This window comes from Mirounga angustirostris, unplaced genomic scaffold (genome assembly GCF_029215605.1).
Source record: "Mirounga angustirostris isolate CCGP_5_RB_7025 unplaced genomic scaffold, mMirAng1.0.hap1 SCAF_11, whole genome shotgun sequence".
NCBI lineage: Eukaryota > Metazoa > Chordata > Mammalia > Carnivora > Phocidae > Mirounga > Mirounga angustirostris.
In genome coordinates this window covers 11,819,497-11,846,222 of record NW_026991719.1, presented here as the reverse complement: position 1 = coordinate 11,846,222, position 26,726 = coordinate 11,819,497, and the positions used below count along the sequence as shown (strand labels likewise).

The window sequence follows — 26,726 nt, the reverse complement described above, 5'->3', positions numbered from 1 at the left end:
TTATAAATGAGGAAAATGAAATCAATATATTTTATTTATTTACGTAACAGATACTTGGGTAGTATTTATCATTGACTATGATGGGTCAAAGTGCTTTCCATCTATTAATTCATTTAATCTTCAGGACAACCTTATGAGGTTGGTACCCTCATCCCTATTTTACAGATGAGGAAGTGGAGGTACAGAGGTTCATTGGCTTGTCTACTGCCACATAGCTGGATTCACAGTCGGGCTGTCTGATTTCCAACCACCCTGCCCTTCTGCTTCTTACTGTGTTGGGTTGACCCTCGCTCTGCCCTCTGGCTTCTCTGTTGGGAAGTGATGATTAGTAGTGGAGCTGGGATTCGAACCCTAGTCTTCTGACCCCATGCTTTGTGCTCTCCACTATACCAGGGTTCTACATAATGAGAGCTTGAACTCACACCATTTTTATTACTCAGGAGGGAGTATAAAGGTTTAAGTAGAGAAAAGATGAAAGCTGTAGTTTGAAAGAGTATTTACGAGATTATTGATGACTATCAAATAATTTCCTTGTTTATAATCCTTACAGTTGATCGATTAAAAAACATGCTTTCTGGGGGATGTAATGTGCAGCATGGCGACTACAATTAATAATACTGTAGTGCATATTTGGAAGTTGCTAAGGGAATAGATCTTAAAAGTTATCACCAGACTGAGGCGCCTGGGTGGCTCAGTCAGTTAAGCGTCTGACTCTTGGTTTTGGCTCAGGTCATGATCTCAGGGTCATGAGATTCAGCCCTGTGTTGGACTCTGCACTGGATGTGAAACCTGCTTAAGATTCTCTCTCCCCCTCTGCCCCTGCCCTCCTCCGTTCTCTCCCCACCCCCCAAAAAAGTTCTCATCACAAGAAAAAAAAAATCTGTAACTTTGTGTGGTGATGAATATTAACTGGACTTACTGTGGTGATCATTTCACAGTACATACAAATATCAAATCATTATGTTGTACATCTTGAGACTAATACAATGTGTGTCAATTATGCCTCGATTTCAAAAAAACAATAAATTTAGTGATATAGTATGCAAAAAAAGAACAAAAGGAAAAGAAAAACAAAAACATGCTTTCTGGTTTTAGTTTTCTTCTTCCTCTTAAGGACTCGAGGAGACAAGCTTCCTCAGCTCGGCTTTTGAAGGCTCCAAGCTTCCAGTGCTTCCCTTGTTTCTCAGTGTGGCCCACGGACCAGCAGTATCTGCATCACTGAAGAATAGTGAGAAATGCAGGGTTTCAGACTCCACTCTAGACCTCCTGAAACAGAATATACATTTTAATAAGATTCCCAGGTGATTCACATGCACATTATAAATTGAGAAGCAGAGCATCATACTGTAGAAAAGTGTCAAAATGGAAGCCCAGAAGTATACCATTTTTTTCAGAAAAATAATCAAGGGATGGGAGAGGTGCTCCACAAATCCAGACTGTAGTGGTATTATGACGTGCAAGAAATTGGTCCTTGGCCCAGGATCTGCTCTCATTTTGAGTTCCATTTCCCTTTCTTCTATGTGTCCTTTAAAAGTTGACTTCTCAGGGCACCTGGGTGGCTCAGTCAGTTAAGCGTCTGCTTTTGGCTCAGGTCATGATCCCAGGGTCCTGGGATCGAACCCCGCATCGGGCTCCCTGCTCAGCGGGGATCCTGCTTCTCCCTCTACCTCTGCCTGCCACTCTACTTGTGCTCTCTCTCTCTCTCTGTCAAATAAATAAATTAAAAAAAAAAAGTTGACTTCTCCAAGGTGTCCTCTTGGATTGATTTTGTATATGAGAGCTCTTTCATTCTTTCCTACCTGATATAGTCCACGTCTCTATCTCCAGATGAAATTTATCTCATGAGCCCCAGATCCATGTTTCTAGCAACACACCAAGCACCTCTGCCAGGAAGCTGTTCTCTTGTCTCCACTTCCTTCATGTCAGAATATCCAGAGCTGGACTCCTTGTTCTACCCACAGCCTCCTGTGTCTGGTATCTCAGCTGCCCTTAACAATTCTACCATCGGGGCGCCTGGGTGGCTCAGTCGTTGGGCGTCTGCCTTCGGCTTAGGTCATGATCCTGGGGTTCTGGGATCGAGCCCCGCGTCGGGCTCCCTGCTCCACGGGAAGCCTGCTTCTCCCTCTCCCCCTGCTTGTGTTCCCTCTCTTGCTGTCTCTCTCTCTGTCAAATAAATAAAATAAAATCTTAAAAAAAAAAAAATTCTACCATCAACTCAGCCTCACAGGCCAGATACCTTCTCTATCCTGGTGCCAAAGTCTTTAAAAACTGCAAATCAGATCACATTACTGTCTGCTGAACCCTTCAGTGACTCTTGATCGCCTGCAGAATTATGCCCGAACTTCTTCCCACAGACCACATCCAAAGCCCACAGGGGTCTGGCCTCTTCCTGCATGGCCATTCTTCCCCCCTTCAGTCTCTCCTTCTAGCACTGTGCCCCCATCCTCAATTCGTCCACTCTGAGCAAAACCCGAGTTCAAATGTAGGAATTAGACAAAGGCGCCAACAGGCTGTGACCCGTGGGCCAAATCTGCCCACTGCATATTTTTGTAAATAAAGTTTTATTGGAACACAGCCATCCCTATTCACTTTCATATAGTCTATGTCTACTCTTATGTCAACAGAAGAGTTGAGTAGTGGGGACAGACACTGACCCACAAAATCTAAAATACATACTATCTGGCCCTTTACAGAAAAAGTTTGCCAACTGGTAGAGAAACCAAAATGTGATGGTTTCTTGACTCAAAATGTTTGTAATCTCCTGTTTATTGCCAATGAGTTGCTGCTAATTTTCAAAAGTGACTCAAACCCCTCATATAAGGGCACAGCTTTGTACACTGTGTAGACACCAAAACTGTGACATTTGCCAGTTCTTTGCATCAGATCGGTTCAGTTCTTGACCTCAGCTGTTGCTATCAAACTAACAAACACAGGAAATCTTAAAAGTTCCTACCATGAGAAAAAACAATTCTGTGTGTGGTGACAGATGTTAACCAGATTTACTGTGCTGATCATTCCACAATATATACAAATATTGAATCATTGTGTTGTCCACCTGAAACTCCACCTGAAAATACAACATAATGTTGTATGGCAATTACCCCTCAGTAAAAAAAAAAAAAAAAAAAAAAGGAAGAAAAAACTCACAACTATAAAAATTGTTTTAATGGAACCAAGCCCAAGAATATTTCGAATGAAGAGATTACCATTGCCGATGACAACTTGCAACAGTGACTTGAGTGGGATGCAGTTGTTTATGTGATTTGTTTATCTGAAGTTTGGCCTTTATAATTCTACAGAATACTAGTCAAGAAACTTGTATTATAGTCCTTAGGGATTGGACGCTGCGAAAATCACCTTTTACTGCTCAGATATGCCTGGATTGGTTTCCGATTAAGAACTCCAGAAATATATATCGTTTTTAGTAATAGAAGAAAATATTATCGTCACCCAGAACTTTCAGAATGTCTCTTTCTGCCCTAGGTCCATTTGTGATGAACACCAATGAAGAGATTTCTCAGGCCATTCTTGATTTCAGAAATGCGAAAAATGGGTTTGAAAGAGCCCAAACCTGGAAATCAAAGATTGGAAACTAGTGAAGAGCACCAGACCAGGTCTCCGTGCTTTCTAGAATTTTGCCAGGCATCCATCCATTCAGCACATTGAGTTTCCAAAGCTGACTGAGCCGATGCTTCTAAAGTGATAACACGGTTTTTATAGCAATGCACACGAGATATTTCCTGGTCCATGCAAATAAACCTAATGGTTGCTTCTTTAAAAATCAGTGTTCTTCATTTTGATCTAAGTTACTAAGTTTCTGTTTAAACAAATCATTTTGTGTATGTCTCCCTTTTCATGTGTATATGAATGTTTTGTGATTTTTGCGCACGGGTGAGTTTTGTAAGCGTATCTGATTGCTTTCTGCGTGTCCCTGGCAGTGGATGTGTGAGCGTCTGAGGTCCCTTCCCGGGCAATGCAGTTTCCATGCAACATTCATGCCTGTGTGCTGGGGTTTCACATTACGGGTTATCTGCGTTAAAGTAACAGCAGTCCTGAGGGTTTGAGTCAGTTTTTAAACCGGCCCTGCTATTGGTAGGGACGCGACAGGATTACAGCCAAGACGTCCCTGCATTTTCTGCCAAAATCGCTGTCAGATTTAAGACACATGCTTCCGCAACCTTCCATGAGGGTTGCGAGAAAAGTTTGAATCCAGAATTGGGTTCCAGCCTTCTGTGGCTGTGACATTGGTGGCCACATCACCTCCTCACAGAGCAACTAGAACCTGGGGCATAGGGTGGAAGGATTGTTTTTGTTTTTGTTTTTTTTAATTTGCTGGACGTGAAGTGAATTTCGAGTGCTTTTTCATGTCAAGTGCAAGTTATGTCCACCTCCTGATTATTTTTGGAGCATGAGAGCATTTAAATTTTTTTTTTTTAATCTCTCTCCCCGCATAAGATTGAGCAAAAACGTTCCTTGACTAATTGAAGTCATTTCATTGGATTTTGATCACAACTGATTATTTGTTTTTTTCCATGTGAAGTCTTGGGGTTTCGAACTTTCCTTCTGGAGAATGCCTTTTGAAACAGTTTGCTCTCGCTGCCTGATGTCAACTGCTTGGTAAACCAGTGGATATTAAAATACTCAAAATGTACAGACAATGGGCCATGCTGAATGTTTTCATGATGTCTTATCTGCAGTTGGTGCAGGGCTCCAGTTATGAACATGGACCAGTGAAGGTAGGTGGCTTAATTTTTAGTGTGATGCAGTTTTCTTATTGGCTTATACAGAGGACTTTCTTTCTTTGCCCCCCATTTTCCAGACAATATAAGACACTCCTAGTAGTGGACAGGATATATCTTGTGTTGGTTAATGAGTATTCTGGTTCTTAGGCTTACTAAGATTCTTGCCATGCGTGTTTGAAAATGCTGGTTTGTTGTTGTTGTTGTTGTTGTTGTTGTTGTTGTTTGGAGATGTAATAGAACATGAATGAGCCTTCTGGGCACTTTTCAGATGGCTAAGTTTCTCCTTAATTAGATATGCAGATGGCACAGTGATTTTCTAGTGAAACACTGATTTGTTTTTGTGACACGGATAACTGTGTGGGCCATTTATTCACATTGTTTATAAGCAGCAAACGTTAGTTTAGTTTAATTTCTTTTGTAAATCGCAAACTGCAATACTTTCTCCAGATAGTTTCTCTCTGGTTTTCTAAAATACCCATAGCTACCATCTAGAAAAATGTCTTCTTGGAAGTCGTTTGGTTTTTGGCTTTTTGAAATGTGTAAAATTCAACAGTAATTGAATCCTTGGTTCTATGGGCAAGCCTCGGAGCCAGATGAATTGAGAGTAATGCAAAAGAATTAACTGGGATGTTACTTGGCGAGCAATATTTTGCCCAGTTTCATGTATTTTGTAGATTATACTGTTTTCTTCAGCTCTTTAGTTTGAAAATGATTTGGATTTAATTGTTTTGACATAAGCGGTGCTGAATTGTTACTGATTAAGGAATTTCTGGCCACGAGCAGTCAGATATGAACTTGAGGTTTTGTAGCTGTTGTTAGGACACACATTTTCAGCAGGGGTGATATCGCCCCCAACAGGAGAAGATTGGTCCTTGGGGTGAACAAGTCTTCCTCTCATTCCATGTGGAGTACAGATGTACACACGGTGCCTAAGCAGACACACAGTTTGTCTGTGAAGGTTGAACGCTGTGCTGGGGGACAGCCACCTTGTCTGGCAGTCTACTCAAGTCTTTCTAAAAAAAAAAAAAAAAAGAAAAAAGAAAAAAGGAAAATCTAGCTTCCCAAATTCCACATGCACTCCGGAGAACCCACAGCTGCTGTTCGGCTCCCCCTCATTGCCACCGGCGTGCGGGCTGCATCTCGATGCCAGATGGTAGGCGAGAGGAATCCACTGTTGAGCCTAGGTGACAGGGGAAGAAATTGGACTTGTTCGAAGCAAATAAGACTTCTCAGGCTGTTCAGCTTTTTTGAAGTCCACGAAACTCAGGAATCCTTTAGATGTGCTGGGTTCATGGAAGCTTTTTTTTTCTTTTTTCCTCTCCAGTGTTACGCATGGATTTAAAAAAAATGTTTCCATTTGACTTTGAACGTTACTGCATTGGACAGCACAAGAGGAGATTTTGAATTGTTGGAAAGAAGTAATATGCTTGAGGTTCTTCCGCTCTTTTAAAGAGCTCAGACACCAAGAATTCTTTAGGTGTCCTAGGCATGGTGAGGTTTTAAGTGTTTCAGATGTACTGATCACACATGAACTTATTTCATGGGGCGGTGGAAGAAAGAGTTTGAATTTGCATGTGACAGAAGACATGTCCTTACACATGGAAGATGCAGCATTATATGCTTAGTAATATACTATTAGCGATTTTTTCATATATGTCTGAGTTTCCTTTAAAAAATGAAGCTCCAGGGCGCCTGGGTGGCTCAGTCGTTAAGCGTCTGCCTTCGGCTCAGGTCATGATCCCAGGGTCCCGGGATCGAGTCCCACATCGGGCTCCCTGCTCTGGGGAAGCCTGCTTCACCCTCTCCCACTCCCCCTGCTTGTGTTCCTGCTCTCGCTATGTCTCTCTCTGTCAAATAAATAAATAAAAAATCTTAAAAAAAAAAATGAAGCTCCATATATTGCGCTTCTGTCTACCCAACCCCTAGCTAAATTAAATGTTTCCGATGTGAAAGGCGGGGGTGCCTGGAGTAAGCAGAAGTTTTGGCATAGATGTGACTGGGTAGTGTGAGGGATAAGGAGCTGCACCATATTGGTTATTGGACTTTTCCTTTAGCCCCTTTTTCTTAAGAGAAAATCTAAGAAGAAATATGCTTCTTAATGTTCTTGTTTAAATGAAAATTTAGTATGGAAGTGTATTCGAGATGGTAATAAACACTGGGATATGAATTTATTTTTTTGCTCTGGGATATAAAAATGTTCCATTTATTATTAGACATTTTCAAGTTCTTCCTTAGTAGTAGGTCCATGAACGTGTTCTTCTCTCCACCCTCCTGTCTTCTAGCCCCCTCTGTTCCTAAATGGATGGCAATGCCAATTCTGTTCCCTAGGTTGCCCTTCCCTTACAGTCCTCACTTTCTGTCCTTGAACATTGTCCTTGTCTTCAGGTTAGACTAGCATTGCCTCTACCCTAATTATACGAGTCTGTGAATATTTTTCCTGCAACAACCATGCATCCAGCTACTGATACCCCAGACGATTGCACTTAATGCCACTGGAGTGTGAGGCATCCTAATTTCATTAGTCTTGCTACTTGTATTTAGGAGAGCTGTTTAGGGTCAGCAGTGCATGGACTTTGTGAACTGAGATAATTCTGTTTGAAAATCTCAATGCAAATCTGTATATACTGTTTAGCTGCTAAGTTTCTCAATCTAAGCAGAACACATTTTCTTCTAGAAACAGGGTTAACCCAGTGCCTGATCTTGGCTCACTGATATAATCAGATTAACCATCTAGATGTGGGATTTATTGGTGTCTGTTTTCTCCAGATTTTTTTCTACAGTTGGGGTAGTCCTATATAGTTGCACAGGATATGCACTGCCCAACTCTAGGAAGCTTTACATAGACTCACATCTGTATGTGACAGCCCTGAGTACCACAGTGTTCACATTCTGGGCATTCGGTCATAATTACCTATAATTTCACTGTCCAGTCGTTCACACTGACTGTCTGGCCAGCACTATTTCTGGTTTATTTGATAAGCAGTTCTTGTCATCGGGAATCCTGGCATCTCCTTGAGCGCTCCTATGAAGCCAGCCTCCATAAATCTTTTCAAAGTCACTGATGCAAACATACCACTAGAGTGATGAAGGAATAACTGCAGGTTATGGTAGGCTTCCCCCACTCTTTTCTGGCAAAATTGGTTTCCTTCTCCTCCACACTACCTCCTAGCCCCCTCTTTCTTCACTGGTGGATGAATGTTGGTGGGTGTTGGAGCCATTCAAACTGTATGTGATACCAAGACCCACTGGAACGTCTGAACTTTCATGAGAAGTCCCATGGCCAACAGGACTTCATAGGCTTGGTGTCACGTGCCTTCTCCTGAAATTGACTCTAGAGTGAATTGAATAACAAGAACTGAGGGCACCTTGCTTATTTCACTCCAGGAAGCAGACCCTCTTTTCCCCTCCCTCTTTTCACTTCCTAAGTCATTCACCGGAGAAGTCCATTGACTCTGTTGCTGGTCACATGGCCCAATGAGTTCTTGTTCACTTTTCGATCAGGCACAGTCCTTGGCACAAAAGACATTTGAAATGTTTTCTATTAACTTCTTCATTTATGAGCCTGTAGCTAACTGTGTTGAATTACATGCTTCTATACACAGATCTGTTCTACGCTAGTCAGTCACTTTTAACTGGTGGTTGAAGCTTTTATATCACCATAGCATGTTATTGGTATTCAGGATACAATAGAACCCACCGTATCTTACATCTTCCTTGTATGACTTATTTTTTAATTTAAAAATCCTGATTTGGACTTGTGGATAAACCTTTATTGTAGGCCCCTACGAGCACTAGGAAAAAAATACCAGTAATGCTAAATGTTGAACGAGTTCCATTATGGAACCCCTTTGGGGAGCAGCTTATAAAACGTAGTTTATGGGATGAAAATATAGTATTTGGACACATGAACCCTTCCGTGTAGAGCCTGATGTAAGATCTGGAACTCCTGGGTACATTTATCACTACCACAATTGGCTGGAGGTCCTAGAGAAATAAGGACACACATGACAGTAACCTTGTTTCTGAGCACATTTCTAAACTTAACTCTTTCCTACCACTCGAGATTAGCAGAGAGGGTGGGGAACTGTACATAATTGGGAATGTCACTGAGATGAGAGGCAAGGAGACCTTTCTTCTTAGGTGGCTTCCATGCAAAGTCCAGTTTTTTCTCTCTTGGCACAAATTCTTATAATCTCTAGCAAGATACTAGGACATTATAAAGCAAAGACACACTGAGGCCTCCCTGTATCGTGAAAGATTTGACCGATCATAAGGTCCCAGTTGGTAAAAGATCTCCCTTGCCTCGCGTTAGAACTTAACTGTGTTCGACAGTTCATTCACTCAGTTGTTGAGTGCCTACTATGTCTGGGCACTGGCGTCAGTGCTGGAAATGCAACAGGAAAGAGGACGGTGCTTCGACTCTCCTGGAACTTACATTCCAATGGCGGGGAGAGGCAGGCAGTAGCAAATCTATAACCTGTCAGGGGTCGTGCCATGGAGAAAATCAGGCAGGAGGGGGAGACACAGAGTGATGGGTGGGGGAGACTTCTCGGATTTGATTTCACTTGTGCAGAGCCCTGAAGGAAGTGAGGGGGGCCGCGGCAACCGTTGTGTACTGGCCATGGGGAGGGCAGGGAGGTGGCTTGGGGGTTTGGGTCGTAGCCAGGGGGCCAGTGAAGCTGGAATAGGGAGGGAGGGGGCGCCAGAGCCACAGTTGTTGAGGTTGGCAAAGTAGCCAGGGCGGATCCTATAGGGTGTGGCTGTGTTCCAATAAAACTTTATGGATACTGAAATTTGAATTGCGTATCATTTTCATGCATTGTGAAATAATCCTCATCTTCTCTTCATTTGTTTCAACCACTTAAAATTACAAAAAAATCATTCTTAGCTCATGGGCCATAGTAAAATCGGCTGTAGGCTGGATTGGGCCCGCGGATCATAGTTTGCCAACCCTGATCTATATCATTACATGATTTTATCTTCTGCATTGTATGTATCAGTACTTGAAATTTTTAATTTGGTATAAGTTTAGTGCTTTGTCATCCTCCACTAGAAGGAAAGCTTTTTAAGAACAGGAACTTGTCTCTTTTTTTTTTCTCTCCTCCTTCGTTTTAAGAAGGTGCTTATGCTCCTTGGCATCGGGCATGCACCCCTGCTCCGACCCCAGCCAGAGTTCCTTCAGAAGTTGCTTATGCTCCTTGGCGTTGGGCATGCACCCCTGCTCCGGCCCTAGCCAGAGTCCCTCTGCCCCAACGGCAGCCAGTCCAGTGCACCTGCGGCGTGTCCTTCTTACCACCTGCAGGGTGCCCTGAGCATGGGAACTCTGCATTACGTGCTTCGGCATCTCAGTCACCTACTACAAAGCCCGTGAGAGAGTAGATACTACAAGAAGTGTGTGTGGACTGACTGATGGACAAGACCTCTGGGATTTTGAGATACCCAGCTTATAAACTGCTGCATTAAATAATCTCCAACATCTACTCTCACCATGGCTTGTCTGATTTCAATTGTTTACATTTGGAAGCATTTTTGATAAGGCAGTAGATTCACCCTGTGCGGTTTGCCTCTGGGGATTAGAGAGGGTTCACATGGCGTTATCAAAGAACCCTGCAGTGTCCTTTTAGCCACAAGCCCTCCCGTAAGGTGTTCACTGCTAGGAGCCAGTTACAGAAGGAAGTCCCCTTTGCCCATATTCTAGCCTAGTGGTCACAGAAAGAGAGACAGGCAGAACAGCATTGGGCCACACGGCAGCTCTGGATAAAACACAGACATCGTGATGATTTCCTTCACCTTGGAGATCCCTGAGAAGTGCTGTCCATGTTTTCATCTGGTGATTGGTGATTTGTGGGGATGTGGTAGACTATGGCAAAGTACTCTGGTTGGATACTTTATCAGTCAGCATAGGCCAGGATTTGCTGCAACGATAAGCACCCCCAAGATCGTGGCAACTCAGAAACAGGTTTATTTATTGCTCATACCAAAGGACCATCCTGGTTAGTTCAGGATGAAACTGGCTGAGCCTCCACATCTTGAATGTCATTAATCACTGTGACAGAGGGCAGGAGAGCCCCGGAGAGTCTTGCCTTGGCAATTAAATGTTCTGGCCCGGAAGTGACACATGTCACTTCTGGTCACAGCCCCTTGACCCATTGCTCCATCGAACCACAAGGGGCCAGAAAGTGCAGTCCTTCCATGTACTCAGAAGATAAAAAGCTGGAACTATTTGGTGAACGGTATTAATGACTAACACAACTCTGATTGCTTCTAAATATTTTTGAACATGTCTTTGAGATGGGAAACAACCATGGTTGGATACTGGGGTAGAGTCGCTGAAGGAAGGCACTTAAGTTTATTTCTCCTGTTCAAGAGTAGGCTCCTTTTCCCTGTAAAAAGAACAGCTGTACATTCAGTTCAGTAAGTATTTGTGGAATGTCTATGATGTGCCAGGCACATGAGTGGAAATGATATTTTTATGAAATAAAGATGTCTTAGTTATTTTCATGTCTTACCAACAACCGAGGAGTTCAGTTTGGCCTGTGGGAAGGATAATTTTAAGGCCTGGAACTTTAGGTAATAATGTAAATTTTTAGGAGTCTTTTTTTGGTTGTTGTTCATTGTTACCTAAATAATTATAACACTCACATGTTTGAGAAAAGTGTTGCTTTTCTGAAATCTAGGTTTGGCTAAAATTGTTTCTGGAGAGAGATAATGACATTTGCGGGATATTTTGTTGCTGCTTACGGTTCCATTCTGCAGAGAGTTAGGAAGGGTGTAATTTTGACTGGGTGAATGCCCTGAATTCATCCTAAGTTAAGATTCCTCAAAAAGGGGTGCCTGGGTGGCTCAGTTGGTTAGGTGACTGCCTTCAGCTCAGGTCATGATCCTGGAGTCCTGGGATCGAGTCCCACATCAGGCTCCCTGCTCAGCGGGGAGTCTGCTTCTCCCTCTGACCCTCCCCCTTCTCATGCTCTCTGTCTCTCATTCTCTCTCTCAAATAAATAAATAAAATCTTAAAAAGATTCCTCAAAAAGAAGAGTGGGATGAAGAAGTAAATGCAGACTTTGCAGTGGTGTGCTTGGTTCATAACTATACCCTCACAGCAAGACTGGGGATCATTGGGCATCTTCAATGGTGCAGAGAATATTGGCAAGGAAGAGAAGGAGAGCCCTGGATGTTGATGTGAGACCATTGTGTCTTTAGAAGAAGGGAAAAGTGGGACACACTGGGCTGACTGCCAGCAGTATAGTGGGGTGCCTTGCCAAAAAGACATGAAGTTTTACGTAAAGATTCTCTGCCCATCCAACAGATTGTGGTACACTTAGGCTGAAATAGGGCTGTAGCAGTTAACTGTGCCACAATAACGCTGTGTAACAAACCAGTCCAAACTTCAGTGACTTCAAAAATCTATTCTCACTTGTGTTGCTCTGGGTCAGCTGGGAGTCAGGATCAAGGCTCAAGCCATCGGTTGAGTGTGGGTCTGCCCCACATGTCTCTCATCCTCCTTGGATCAGTGGGCTAGCAGGGGCAGGTACTTGTGATGGCAGAAATATAGAAGTGTACACTCGTGAGTACATTTCAGTACTCTGTGTCATATCTTGTAATGTCCCACTGGTCAAAGCAAGTCACATGGCCCAACATCAATAGGGCTTAAATACTTCTCCCTTTTAGGGCGCAGCTGTGAAGTTGTTTTTAACAATAACCTAATTACCATGAAGGCTTTGAGTTGTTTCCTTACACATTGGGCCCTTGATCTTTGAGATCAGTGATAAAGAAACTGTAACAGACCTCAGGAATACATACTCTTGGGGTTATTCAGAGCACCCTTTTGAGTCTAGCCACTCAAGTCCATCCCACATTCATCTACCCCACATTTCCTAAGCACAGATACATCAGATGGGAGCAGAGGCATTTGAGTAGAGCCTGGATTTAAAACATATAAAGGGGGTGGTGCCTGGGTGGCTCCGTCAGTTAAGTGTCCAACTCTTGATCTCAGTCATGAGTTCAAGCCCCACATTGGGCTCCATGCTGGGTGTGGAGCCTACTTAAAAATAAAAATAAAATATGTAAAGGGGGATGTTAACTAAATTGAATTTAATAAAAAATTTTTTAATATTTAGACTTAAAAAAATGTAAAGGGGGGCATAGACATCTCCCCAAATCTCCCCACTTGGCGGGGGAGAAAACCACCCACAGGATTCATCAAACTGGATGATGTGGAGGTCCCAGGCATCTTAGTCCTCCAGTATCCCCCTAAAATACCCAGACACCTATGCACACACACAGAAATACATGCACGCGTGTGCGTGCTTGTGAGTACATGCAAACACACACACAATTTCCCTGTGTTTGCGATTCCTTTCCTTAGTCAAGTTTAATTAAACACCCTAGGTTTCTCATGTATATACATTTCAATACAGAACTACATAAGTCAAAGAGCCACCGAGAGCAGGAGGCCCCCAGATGGCCAGGTTCCTGGATTTCAGAGAAGCAGGACCCAGGCCCTCGGCTGCCTCTGAGCAACTCCAGCAGTAATTACTAGCAAGCCTGTATTCTCCTCCCTGCCCTCAGTTGGTGCACCCCGTTCCATTAGGTACCATCTATCTCTAGGTAAGGCCAGACCCCAATAACAGAACACAAAGGTTTAAGAAGTGGGTTGTTTGTTTCTTCACCCATCTATAAAGATATAGGTAAAGCCTGAGCAGATTACTTTGAAATTGGCCTTTCATCTGAAAACACTTCCAAGAAATGTTAAAAAAGAAGACAAAAAAGCTTGTCCTTGCTTTACCCTGGAAAAGTTTTTCTCTTTTCAATTTTTATTTACTGTGATTGAGGTTGCGCCATCTTGCTCTTGTCAGACTCACCTCTGGTTACTGAGGGAGACATGGGGCCAGAAGACACAGACCTCTGAACTGCAGCATAGGACCAGTCTCCCCCCAACCCCCAAGAAAGGAAAGAAAGGGCATTAACTTTGCTAGACACCTACTCTATGCCTGCCCCTTTCCCCCATGAGACCTCATGTAATCTCCCCATCAGCTCGCCGAGGTGGGCACTGGGAGCATCACCAGCCATAAAATGAGGAAAGGAAACCAAGCCTTAAGGAAGCTGAATAATTGACCCTCAATCACATAGCTAAAAAGGAGCAGTGCCTTGATTCAAAGCCTGCTTACTTTATGTTTTAAAGTCATTAATGTTTTTTTTCCCTTTTGACGGGCAGTTCCATGAATTTTCACACACCATAGAGATTTGTGTAACTAGTGCCGTAATCAAAATAGGGAAACATTCATTTATGCTCTCCTTTCCACCAAGCTCTGGCAGCCTCTGATCTGTCCTCCAGCTCTATCATTTGGGTTTTTTGAGAATGTCATAAATGGAGTCACACAGTAGGTAACCTCTTGAGATTGGCTTCTTCCACTGCTGATGCCCCGCGGACCCATCCGAGTTGCTGCACGCACTGGATCGTTCGGTTTTCTTGTTGAGTGGCATTTCACAGGATGGATGGAGCAGTTTGCTTAACCACTCACCCACTGAATGACATACGGGTTGTTTCCGGTCTGGGGACGATTATGAAGAAAGCTATTGTAAACATTAGTGTAAAGGGTTTGGGGTGAACATAAGTCCTCCTTTATCAAGGGTAAATTCCCAGGAATGTGACTGCTGGGTCATATGGTGAGTGTCTGCTGAACTTTGTCAGAAATTGCCAACATGTTTTCCAGGGTGCTGTTCCATTAAAAACCAGTCGTGAACAACTCAAATCCATGTGTTCCCCTCTCGTTAGCTGTGGTTTATGGATATCAGGCAAAGCTTCCTTTCAGGGAATGTTATTTTTACTTGGGAGCTACGGGAGGCAAAGGCAGAAAACTTCATTTGGACTCAGCAGAGTAACATGGCCCAGGGATTCGAGGGGCAGGGGGAACGGTCTTCGTGGAAGACAGCTGGGAGCATGACTGTGCCACCTGGACCCCAAACCAGGAAGAATTCAGTGGTTTTGGCTAAGCTTTAAACGTTTTGTTGGAATTGAAATGGAATTGAAATGCCAAATGCTCTTGCCGCAAAACAGAAGTTACTAAAGAGACGGAGGGAACGCAGAATTATTTGTGTTGCAACCTGATCCATCTCCCCAAACCCACTGCAAAGGGAAATTGCTGACTGCTTCAATGCCCCGACCTCCAGGGGCAAGTAATAGAACTGTGTCCCCAGGCAACACTTGTAAATCCCTGAGCAAATCTAGAGAGAGTCTTGTGAAATGTGTTCCCTCCATAGCTCACCCAGAAGCTTCTGGATTTTCCCCGATATATAAATTCTGTTCACTCCACCTCCTTATTACCGAACTTCCTGAAGATATTGCCAACATGGTTGACAAAATAACATTTTTTTAAAGTTTTTTTTTTTTTTAAGATTTTTATTTATTTATTTAACAGAGAGAGAGAGAGCACAAGTAGGCAGAGAGGCAGACAGAGGGAGAGGGAGAAGCAGGCTCTCCGCCAAGCAGGGAGCCCAATGCGGGGCTCGATCCCAGGACCCTGGGATCATGACTTGAGCCAAAGGCAGCTGCTTAACCGACTTGAGCCACCCAGGCGCCCCTTTTTTAAAGTTTTTAAGAGGCTTGGAATCCCAGGCTTAGACTCCGCATTCTCAAAAGGTCCAGGGAGGAATTTTGCAAAATTAGTCTTCCTTATCTAGGACAGGAGGATTCCTAATAGCATGGGACTGGATGGCCCAAGAAAAGCTTTTCCTGGCGCTTTGAAGAAAGTAGTCAGCAACCCCACTCCGAAATTGCTTGCCAAAAGTCTGAGAGCTCGGAGCCGGTATCTGAGCCCTGCCGTGTACTCCAAGCCCTGTTCCTGCCGCCTAGGCATCCATGTTTATACTCCTTATTTATGTTTTCTTTCAAATACTTTATGGACTGCCTTGTGAAAGGACTCTAATTTACACTTCCCTGTTGAATTCCAGTAGGTCAAAGCACTGCCTATTATTTTTATTTCTGTTTTGAGAAATGGGTTGTTTTGAGTCCTTGGAAATTTGAGAAGCAATTTATTGTCATTTAGCCTGGTCTCAAGAAAGGCAGCTGACCTCCTCATGCTCTTTGGCCTGGAAAACGTTATTGTTGGTCTTCAATCTTGAAAAAGGCATACAGGTTGGGAACTGGTCCACCATCAATCAATCAGCTGACTTGAGTTAAGACAGGCTTTGGAAATCCAGTAAAGCAAGATACTTACACAAATATTTTGAATCCAAGGTGTAACCCAAAAGGGTTTAAAGAATACGATTATTTCTCAGCATGCGTCTACCATTTATTCCCTACTGAATGGACTAACCAAGGTCTTTGGACTTTCACCAGCATGCACCATCCCCCAAATGAGTGGTTCTCATTAAAATCACTTGGTAAGATTTTTTTTTTTTTAAGATTTATTTGAGAGAGGGAGAGAGAGAGCACGAGGCGGGGAGGGGGGAGGGGAGAGAAGCACACTCCCTGCTGAGTGTGGAGCCCATCCTGGGGCTTGATCTCATAACCCTGAGGTCATGACCTGAGCTGAAATCAAGAGTCGGCCGCTTATCTGACTGAGCCACCCAGATGCCCCAAATCACTTGGGAAGATTTTTAAAAATAAACTTTTTATTTTGAAGTAGTCTTAGATTTACAGAAAAGTTTCAAAGGTAGTATGGAGAATTCCTATATATCTCCCGCCCATCTTCCCCAAAGACTAGCAAACACTCGGAAAGTTTAAAAAAGAAAAAAAAATCCTGATGACAAAGCTGCAGCCCAGACCCATAAAATATGAACCTCTGAGGATGGGATCCCAAAGCATCAGTATTTCTTTGAAGCTTCTTCCCCGGTAGGTTCAACACGAAGCCAAGATTGAGAACCGCTGCTACAAACCCTTACTTCTCCAAGTATGTTCAGCCAAACAGCAGGACCACCGTCACCCGGGAGCTTGTTAGAAATGCAGCATCCTGGGGCACCTGGGTGGCTCAGTCAGTTGAGCGTCTGCCTTTGGCTCGGGATCGAGCCCCGCATTGGGCTCCATGTTCAGCTGGGAGCCCGCTTCTCCCTCTCCCTCTGCCTCTCCCCCTGCTTGTAGATCGATCTCTCTCTCTCTGTCAAATAAAAAAAAAAAAAAATATATATATATATATATATATAAAAAGAAATGCAGCATCCTAGGTCTCGCCCCAAACCTCCTGCATCAGGATCCGCATTCTAACAAGATGACCAGGTGATTTGTATGCACGTTAAACTTTGAGAAGCACTACTCTATACAAAACATTAAACAGACCACACAAACCTGGGTCTGATTGCTCTTTGTCAAATGCACGTATGTATTTATTACTCATCAGTTTCTTCCTCACATATGTACTAAGTGCTTATCGTGTAAAAAGGACGAAGCAGACATGTATTCTACCTTCAAGGAGATCACAGTCTAGTGAGGAAATGCAACGTGTTCATAAATCATAGAGTCTAAGTTAGGGACATCATATAAAGCTTGATGGAGGAAGCGGCATTGGATTTGGACTTGGAAAGAGGACACCTGGAGGAAGATACTTGAAAGATAAGTGACGTAGTTTGAACAAATGAATAATCTCAGGGTTAGATTTTCTCTAGCATTTGATGAATCCATTTTTTTCATATATTTAAAAAATCTTTATTTAGCTCAGACATCTCATTTCTGCTTCAGTAGCCCTTACAACCCAGTGGGGCAGACAAACACTAAGCAAGTAATGACACAAATAATTCATTAGTGTCAGTGGTGATAAGCGCTGGGAAGGAGAAGAATGGGGTGCTGTGAGTCCATGTGACCTAGGGACCAGACCCAGGTGGGAGGGGGTTGTGGGGGAGGTTTCCCTAAGAAGGTAACACCTGGCTAAGAAAGGCTTACCTGGACAGAGAGTGGAGGGCACTCCCAAGCAGAGGGAACAGCGTGGACCAAGGCCAGAGCAAGAAGAAATGAACAAAAGAGCAAACCAATGAAATGGATGTCCAGTAATATTCAGCTCTCCAGTGTTTTCCATTGCCTCCTGAATTGGTACAAGTAGCCTGGCCTTTAAGCTTCCAACCCTTCCACTTTTGGTTTGAGACAGTTATGGTGATAGACAATCTACATACCCTAAAACTTACGCATTCACCTGTTTTAAGTAAATCGATTTTTAGGAAACTTACTGAGTTGTGCAGCCATCATCTATGTAAGATCCCTTGTGCCCTTTTATAATTAACCCTCATTCCCACTCCCAGCCTCGGGTGGCCAATAATCTATTTTCTGTCTCCTGGTGGAATACCTGGGAGTGGAATGGGTTGGTTGTGTGGTAAATTTATGTTTAACTTTTTAAAGAACTGCCGAACTCTTTTCCAAAGTGGCAGCACCATTTTGCAATCCCATCAGCAACGTAAGAGGGTTCCCATTGCCCCACATCTCTGACAGCACTTGGTGTAACTAACTGCTAGTCTTTTTGACTCTAGCCATCCTAGTGATGTGAAGTGGTACCTCTTTGCGCCAACCTCTCCCTAATCTTATTTGCCCGTCCTCCCGCTCTTCAACTTGCTCCGTTCCCAACCAAAGTGACCCTCCCACTGTTCTTTTCAGTGTGGCTTCTTGATATCCCCAAATCATGCCTCTGTTTGCTCTTTGAATGTGTTACTTGACTAGATATTTTTGAGGAGGAGGGGGGATGGAAATTTAGAATTCAAATTATCAGGCGTACAGGAGGCCTTTGGTTTCCCCACAACACGGACACTTCCAAACCCCTCCTACAAACCCAGCCACCATACCTTTCCAAGCATCTTGCCTGCCATTTTAATCACACTTGGGCCAGATTGCCAACTAAGCCTGAGCTGGGGAGCTGCTCCTGCTTCTTCGGGGGCGAGTGCCCCGGGAACTTAGCAATTAACAAAAGGAGAAATGGCTACTCTTCGTCTTGCACTGCAGAGAACAGTATACATTTAAATAAGGAGACAATCTTGTACAAAGACTTTAAGCCTCATGTTTTAGAAACTGGCTGTGGTAGCCAGGACATCAGAGAATGATTTGTTACTTAGGAGTGAAATTGCTAACAGTATCGGATTAATTATTGCACACATGAATAAAAAGACAAAAACAGAGACCGGGTAAGCCTGCTTCCCTTCCTTCCTCTTGCTAAGTGCTTTCTAATTACTTTAGTTTTGACTAGGACTTCCACTAGAAAAGAGGAAGAAATTATGAGCAACTTATTTGGCAAATGTTTGGTAGTTAAAACTGTTGAAATCAATGGTTTAAATTAGATATGGGACTCTATTTTACGCTTGGTGAGTTTAATTTTTGTCTTCCCAAGCAGATAACATCAAGTTAATTATACAAAAATCAACCAGTGCGGAAAGTCTATTGGAGACCAACAGCCTTTCTTGACCCTTTGTAGACGTATCCCCCGATGAATTAGTTGTCAGATTTCAGCTGATGTTGAGTGGTTAGTACTCCCACTTGTAATAGTGAAATGACCGTCTGCAATTTCTCAGCTATTTCAAACTAGATTTTAAATTATGAGGCTTAACGCATGCTTAGATAACTCTGAGTATTTGAGTAAACACTGCGTTTTTTTATGATGAGCAAATCATATGAGCCGTTTGGTGCCTTTCATGCAATCCAGAGATTTGATATTTTCCTCCCGAGCTCTCAGTTGGATATTTTAAAAACATTCCTGAGATTGAATTAAAGCCTGTCAGAACTATGGATACATACATCACTCTATATTTATGGATGGTATTGAATGAAATTTGCCTCAATAAATAAAAATCCTTTCGCTACAGCATGATTTTTAAAACATTTAAAAAGCTGTTTGATTGGTTTCATTATTTTCATGTGGAAGCAACGCTGTAACAAAATTTTATTTCAAAGATGATGTTGAATATGAAGAAGTAACACTGTCCAACCAGAAGAGGCAATGAATAATCAGGAAAAGCTCGATTCATTCTGTCCCAGTATACATCTAATAATCAGGAAAAGACAAGTGAGCCTTTAATGGAGAACCATCGCATTTCCAAGTTGCTTTGAGACATGAGCAATTATGCAGTTTCATCCCCAGATCTCCTAGATGAAGAAGCTGTGGCCTGCTGCTTAAACTTGATGCCTGTTCCACAAACCCTGTCTTTGCTCTTCAAGCTTCCTCCTCACCACGCTCCCTGAAAATTGCCTTGATTTAAACTTCACAGAGAAGTGAGAAATCATAGGTCACAAGCGTCCTTGCTGTCTACAAACCCATGTCATTCTCTGCGAGGCTCCTATTTTGGAAGGTGATCCTCTCATCCATGAATCCATTTATCTCTGGAACTTAGGTCAAACCAACCCCTCTGCTTTCTCTCTCCTGCATATGTGTTCAGTGTCTTCCTCTCTGGTGGCGCTTTCCCTCGGCTTAGAAATATGTTCAAGACTCCCCCGCTTTTATTAAACACACATACATTCATATCTGAACTTCCAAGCAAGATGACCTTCTCAATTCATGTTTTGAGATCTTTTATAGTCCATAGCCGTGATAGGTAATAAAATAGAAAATCGATCAAGGGGCGCCTGGGTGGCTCAGTCAGTTAAACGTCCGCCTTCAGCTCAGGTCATGATCCCAGAGTCCTGGGATCAAGCCCCACGTCGGGCTCCCTGCTCAGCGGGAAGCCTGCTCCTCCCTCTCCTCCCCGTTCATGCTCTCTCTCGCTATCTCTGTCACTCTCTCTCAAGTAAATAAATAAAGTCTTTAAAAAAAATTGATCCAATGCTGGTAAACATCTGCAGATGGCAAACATTGGCAGGAATGGTACCAAAACCAAGAAGCTGAAAAGATCAACACGTTGTACACCCTAAACTTATACCAAGTTGTATGTCCGTTATATCTCAATACAAATAAACTTTCAAAAAACATGAAACTGAAGCTGCAGAAGTGGGTCTGGAAGGTGGAGGCCCCCGAGAATTCAACCTCAGTGGGCAGTGTGCTCTGTGAGTGCGTTCCCTCAGCTCCCTGGAAGCCGAAGGAAGAGTTACCGCTCATTGCTGCCTGGAGCGTGTCTTCTCTGACACTGTTTAACTAGGGGCAAAGGAGCAAGCAGATACTTCCTGGCAACCAGGACTCGAACTAAGCTGATCCGAGTCATAAATACTCAACAAGTTTCTGGATTCAGGGCCCTGGGAGTCAGGGGGTGCAACCACAGAACTTCTCAATGAAGAAAGAATAGAGAGAAAGAAAGACAAACCCCCCAATGAAGGTGAAACTACTAAACAAAATTCCAAAGCACATACGGGTAATTATTACTAAGAGACCGCCAATAACATTTATCATCAGGATATAAGTCATATATATTAAGTTAAAATAGAATTTGAAGAAATAAGTATATTTGGGACCCTCAAAGTGATAAAGGAATAATATAAGATAAAATGACAAATTAGGAGAAACATACAGAAATGAAACAAAAAGGAAGGAGAAGGAAGGGGAAATATTTGAAATTAGAAATACGGTGATTGAGGGTGCCTGGGTGGCTCAGTTGGATAAGCAACTGCCTTCAGCTCAGGTCATGATCCTGGAGTCCCTGGATCGAGTCCCGCATCGGGCTCCCTGCCCGGCAGGGAGTCTGCTTCTCCCTCTGACCCTCCCCCCTCTCATGTGCTTTCTCTCTCATTCTCTCTCTGTCAAATAAATAAATAAAATCTTAAAAAAAAAAAAAGAAAGAAATATGGTGATTGAAATGAAAAACTTACCAAAATAAACTCTAGGCTCACACAATTGGAAAATTGGTGATTGGGAAGATGAATCAATTAATTTAACACATTGAAGAGAGGTGAAGGGAGAACAAAACAGATAAATATGAAAGCACATTTAAGAGACATGTAAGATCATTAAAAGCCTCCAATATATGTCTGATAAGTATTTCAAAAATAGAATTGAGACAATATAATACATGGAATAATGAAAAATATAATGCCTGAAAAGATAGAGAATTGAAATTTGAAATGGCCTCAAGGTTCAAACTGCTGAGAAAGTCTCTGTTACAACTTTTCAACCCTGCCATTACAGACAATATGTAAATGAATGTGCTTGGTGTGTGCCGATAAAACTTTACTCATGAAACAGGCAGGTGGCAGGCTGAATTGGGCCAGGGGGCTGTAGTTCGACAGCCCCTGATCTAGAGTAGGAACCATTGTTTATATTTTCATGTACATCCCTCCAGATATTTTGTATATATAATTTTACATATATGATTAATGATGGTTAATTGCTTATATATGCATACATATATCATGTACATCATACACACATAAATTAAAAAGGCATCATAACTGAATCGTACAAAACTTGGACCACACTTGCTCCTCTGGGCACCCACTTTTAGACAACACTCAGTACCCATCATTGTATCTAAAAACAAAAAATCCTACTCCTAAAATACTGATGAACGATGCAGGTTTTAACTAAAGTTTCTCAGGGGCGGTGGAAGGGGGTGTACATCACACCACTCAACATAAAGCTTCCTGAAGGCCCCATTTGCTCACCTCTCTTTCCCTGCTGTTCCTCCCCCTGCAGCAGGCAGCTGATCTCCACCTCTCTGTCCACCTTCCTCAGTACCATCCTGCAGCTGCCCTGGTCCCTCGGTCCCCTCCTCATCCAGCTCTAAAAGTCCCCTCAGCCTGCATATCCCAGCTGCCCAGGAAAAGATCCAGAAACCACAGGCTCGGCAGGAGAAAATCCGGGTGCCTAACAATGGGGACAGACCACTGTATCATTTCTCCAGCACGTTCCAGGCAGGAGCTCGATTCATTCTGTCCCAGTATACATCTACATCACTGGTTTTTATGACCACGTGCTATTTCATTGTATGTATGTATCATTGTTGATATAACCAAGCCCCTAATTTTAAACAATTTAGCCACCATACTGAAAATACTGTATTGGCAGGGCGCTTGGGTGGCTCAGTAGGTTGAGCGTCTGCCTTCAGCTCAGGTCATGATCCTGGGGTCCTGAGATCGGGCCCCGCATCGAGCTACCTGCTCAGCAGCGAGTGTGGTTCTCTCTCTCCCTTTGCTCGCCACCCGCCCCCCCCCCCCACTCTTGCATGCTCTCTCTCAAATAAATGGAGAAAATCTTAAAAAAAAAAAAATTTTTTTAAAAAGAAGAAAATATTGTATTGGCAGTCTCAAAAATCCATGCATTGTTGTCAGCCAATACAGTTCATGCAACTGTGTAGAAAGCAAATTTTCAACATAAACTTTAGAAGTGTATTTTATCAGAAAAAAAAAGATGTCTTTGAAATAGTAAACAAGTTTTTCAAAAAAGGCTCAGGGTCTTAAAACCTTCCTTCTTGTGTGACTGCAGGCAGGGTCCCCAGGACTTTGTGGGTCAGTTTCTCAGATCACAGGAACGAAAGCCATTGTCATTGGCTCCTTTTTTTTTTTTTAAGATTTTATTTATTTATTTGACAGAGAAAGAGATAGCGAGAGAGGGAACACCAGCAGGGGGAGTGGGAGAGGGAGAAGCAGGCTCCCCGCCGAGCAGGGAGCCTGATGCGGGGCTCGATCCCAGGACCCTGGGATCATGACCTGAGCCGAAGGCAGACGCTTAACGACTGAGCCACCCAGGCGTCCCTGTCATTGGCTCCTGTCATAAAATAGTATGATTTTGAAATTTGTATTAGTTTCCTGTGGCTCCTGTACCAAATTACTATAAAGTGGGTGGCTTAAAACAATAGAAATGTATTCTCTCAGAGTTCTGGAATCCAGAATTGTGAAATCAAGGTGTTGGCAGGGCTGTGCTCCTTCCAAAGACTCTTGGAGAGAATCCTTCCTTACCTCATCCAGCTTCTGGGGGCTCCAGGCCATTTCTGGCTTCTGGCTGCATTCCTTTAACTTCTGCCTCCGTCTTCACAACACTTCCTCTGTGCCCATGTCTTCCCCTCTCTGTCTCTTATAAGGACATTTTGCCTGTGTATTTAGGGTCTACCTAGATAATCCAAGGTGGTCTCATCTCATGATCATTAACTTTATTACATCTGCAAAGATCCTTTGCCCAAATAAAATCACACCCCCAGGTCCTGGGGGTTAGTACATGGACATATCATTTTGAAGTCCACCATTCAACCCACTACGATATTGTTTTTATTTTTTTAATTTTTATTTTTTATTTTTTTAAAGATTTTATTTATTTATTTGAGAGAGAGAATGAGAGACAGAGAGCATGAGAGGGAGGAGGGTCAGAGGGAGAAGCAGATTCCCTGCCGAGCAGGGAGCCCGATGCAGGACTCGATCCTGGGACTCCAGGATCATGATCTGAGCCGAAGGCAGTCGCTTAACCAACTGAGCCACCCAGGCGCCCCACGATATTGTTTTTAAATGTCCTGAGAACCCAAGGGAATAATTCCTTTGATTCAATCATAAATGAGCAGAATGTGAATCAAAAATACTAGTATTTTTCCTATGCAGCTATCAAAAGGAATAAGATCTTGCCACTTGCAACGACGTGGATGGAACTGGAGGGTATTATCTGAGTGAAATAAGTCAAACAGAGAAAGACATGTATCATATGACCTCACTGATATGAGGAATTCTTAATCTCAGGAAACAAACTGAGGGTTGCTGGAGTGGGGGTGGGTGGGAGGGATGGGGTGACTGGGTGATAGACACTGGGGAGGGTATGTGCTCTGGTAAGCGCTGTGAATTGTGCAAGACTGTTGAATCTCAGATCTGTACCTCTGAAACAAATAATGCAATATATGTTAAGAAAAAAAAAAAGAAGAAGAAGAAGGTAGCGGGAGGGGAAGAATGAAGCAGGGGAAATTGGAGGGGGAGACGAACCATGAGAGACGATGGATTCTGAAAAACAAACTGAGGGGTCTAGAGGGGAGGGGGGTGGGAGGATGGGTTAGCCTGGTGATGGGTATTGAGGAGGGCACGTTCTGCATGGAGCACTGGGTGTTATGCACAAACAATGAATCATGGAACCCTACATCTAAAACTAATGATGTAATGTGTGGGGATTAACATAACAATAAAAAAATAAAAAAAAATACTAGTATTTTTCCTAGACACTGGTGTACATTTGAATAATTTCTCTACTTTCTTTTCAGCTCTATTTACATCTTTAAGTGTCAGCAATGAGGGTTATCAAGACAAACTAAAACTTCAGTAACTGGCTTTGAAACCAGTGTTTTTGTTTTTTTTGTTTTTAAAGCGGACATCTCGGTCAACATTAGAACGGTCCGAACAGCAGATTAGGGCAGCTTCTGGTTTAGAGGAACTGCTGCGAATCACACACTTCGAGGACTGGAAGCTGTGGAGATGCCGACTGAAGCTCAAAAGTGTGACCAGCACAGACTCTCGCTCAGCATCCCATCGGGCCACCAGGTTTGCGGCAACTTTCTATGACATTGAAACCCTAAAAGGTAGGTGTGTGTGCGCGCATGTAAGTGCGGACGTGTGCATGCATGTAAGCCAATTCTTGCTCTTTATCAGCTACCAATACATGTACCAGTTTCTTCCAAAGGTTTCAGTAGGGTAGGCACGTGTGCAGGAGAAGAAAAGGGTGTCTTTGATTTCATAGCTTTGGTGTTAGCAAAGAATCCTGGTTTCCTGTGTTTACTCTATAGAGAAATATATTCAATATGATTTTGAGATCTAAAACTGACACAAAAGAACACTTCAGAATTCAGAAATATATTGAACTCAGAGACGTGAGTGCAAAACAAACCCAGAAAGACCATTCTTAATAGAAAAAAAAAAATCACTGGGCTTACTTAAAAACATAAAACAACCTAGGTCTTCATCAGCAAGGAGCATTCTACTGCCATACCTACATGAATAAAAACCAGTGGATTAGGCAGGGCTTTTTTATTTCTTCAAAATTCGGTGATTTTTTTTGTAGTAAAAATGAAAAGTAGAAGTCGGAAGCTGAGTTGTAATATTGCATATGGAGATTACTAGGTGATGGAGGTGGGAAATCCTCTAGACGAAAGAATCCAAACTCCAGACAGGAAATAACCTAATTTGAAATAAGGGGGATGATTGTTCCCTAGTAAGATATGGAGGTTCTTTTTTTTTTTTTTAAGATTTTATTTATTTATTCATGAGAGACAGAGAGAGAGAGAGAGAGAGGCAGAGGGAGAAGCAGGCTCCCAAGGAGCAGGGAGCCTGATGTGGGACTCGATCCCAGGACCCTGGGATCATGACCTGAGCCGAAGGCAGACGCCCAACCATCTGAGCCACTCAGGTGCCCCGGTATGGAGGTTCTTTATAAGAAAACCATTGTCCTATATGTACTGTGCCATACCTGAATGAAGCTTGCCAAGGATAGTTCTGTGGCCTCTGATTAGGCATCTAACTTTTTGGATGAAATAGCAACACAACACAAGAAGCCACTGAGGCATTGTTGATCTAGCATTTGAGACTTGATTAACATATGATTAAGCTCTAGTTGTTTCTATGTCGTGAATTGGCATGGACTTCATGGAAATAAAGGGGTCAGACCTCACCTCGAGATCCAAGGCCTTAACCAGATTCCCTGTCTGCAAGTGTGAGGTGAGCCTGGAGATACTCTGTGAGAATGGAGAGAGACAAGCATTTACCATACAACCAAGACTAGGCAATTAAAAAAAAAAAAAAAAAAAGTCAGCGACATTGACATTCTCTAAGGAGGAAACCATAAAAAAAGATAAAAGTATATTTTTAAAGATTTTATTTATTTGAGAGAGAGAGCACATGTGCGCGTACATGAGTTGGGGGGAGGAGCAGAGGGAGAGGGAGAAGCAGGCTCCCTGCTGAGCAGGGAGCCCCTCTAGGATGTGGGGCTTGATCCCAGAACCCTGGGATCATGACCTTGAGCCAAAGGCAGACGCTTAACTGACTGAGCCACCCAGGCACCCAAAAATATTTTTTAAAAAACATAAAAATATGGCATTTTGCCAACTCTAAAATGTCTCTTATTTCACGGGGGATCATCTGAAGAGATTTACTAAGTTCGAAGCGGTAAATAATCAAATCGATGTGCTACACCA

The 26,726-nt window shown here is 42.9% G+C and overlaps 2 protein-coding genes across 21 annotated transcripts in view; both read left to right on the top strand.

Moving 5' to 3' along the window:
- PIR (pirin) overlaps positions 1-3,781 on the top strand; it is a 103,156-nt gene extending 99,375 nt beyond the window's left edge. For 12 of the 15 annotated variants that reach the window (XM_064573783.1, XM_064573781.1, XM_064573784.1 and 9 more), the window contains 2 exons: positions 1,115-1,301; positions 3,484-3,781. In XM_064573783.1, coding sequence (XP_064429853.1) covers positions 1,115-1,301; positions 3,484-3,508 — 212 coding nt within the window. In that variant the 3' untranslated portion in view covers positions 3,509-3,781. Of the gene's footprint in view, positions 1-1,095; positions 1,302-3,483 lie in introns of those variants that run through there. The other 3 variants (XM_054507294.2, XM_045875032.3, XM_054507310.2) reach the window with 2 other exon arrangements.
- A 121-nt stretch (positions 3,782-3,902) lies between these two features.
- Positions 3,903-26,726, top strand: part of VEGFD (vascular endothelial growth factor D) — a 37,807-nt gene continuing 14,983 nt past the window's right edge. For 4 of the 6 annotated variants that reach the window (XM_064573773.1, XM_064573769.1, XM_064573770.1 and 1 more), the window contains exons 1-2: positions 3,903-4,736; positions 24,908-25,118. In XM_064573773.1, coding sequence (XP_064429843.1) covers positions 4,647-4,736; positions 24,908-25,118 — 301 coding nt within the window. In that variant the 5' untranslated portion in view covers positions 3,903-4,646. Of the gene's footprint in view, positions 4,737-6,066; positions 6,234-24,907; positions 25,119-26,726 lie in introns of those variants that run through there. The other 2 variants (XM_064573771.1, XM_064573774.1) reach the window with 2 other exon arrangements.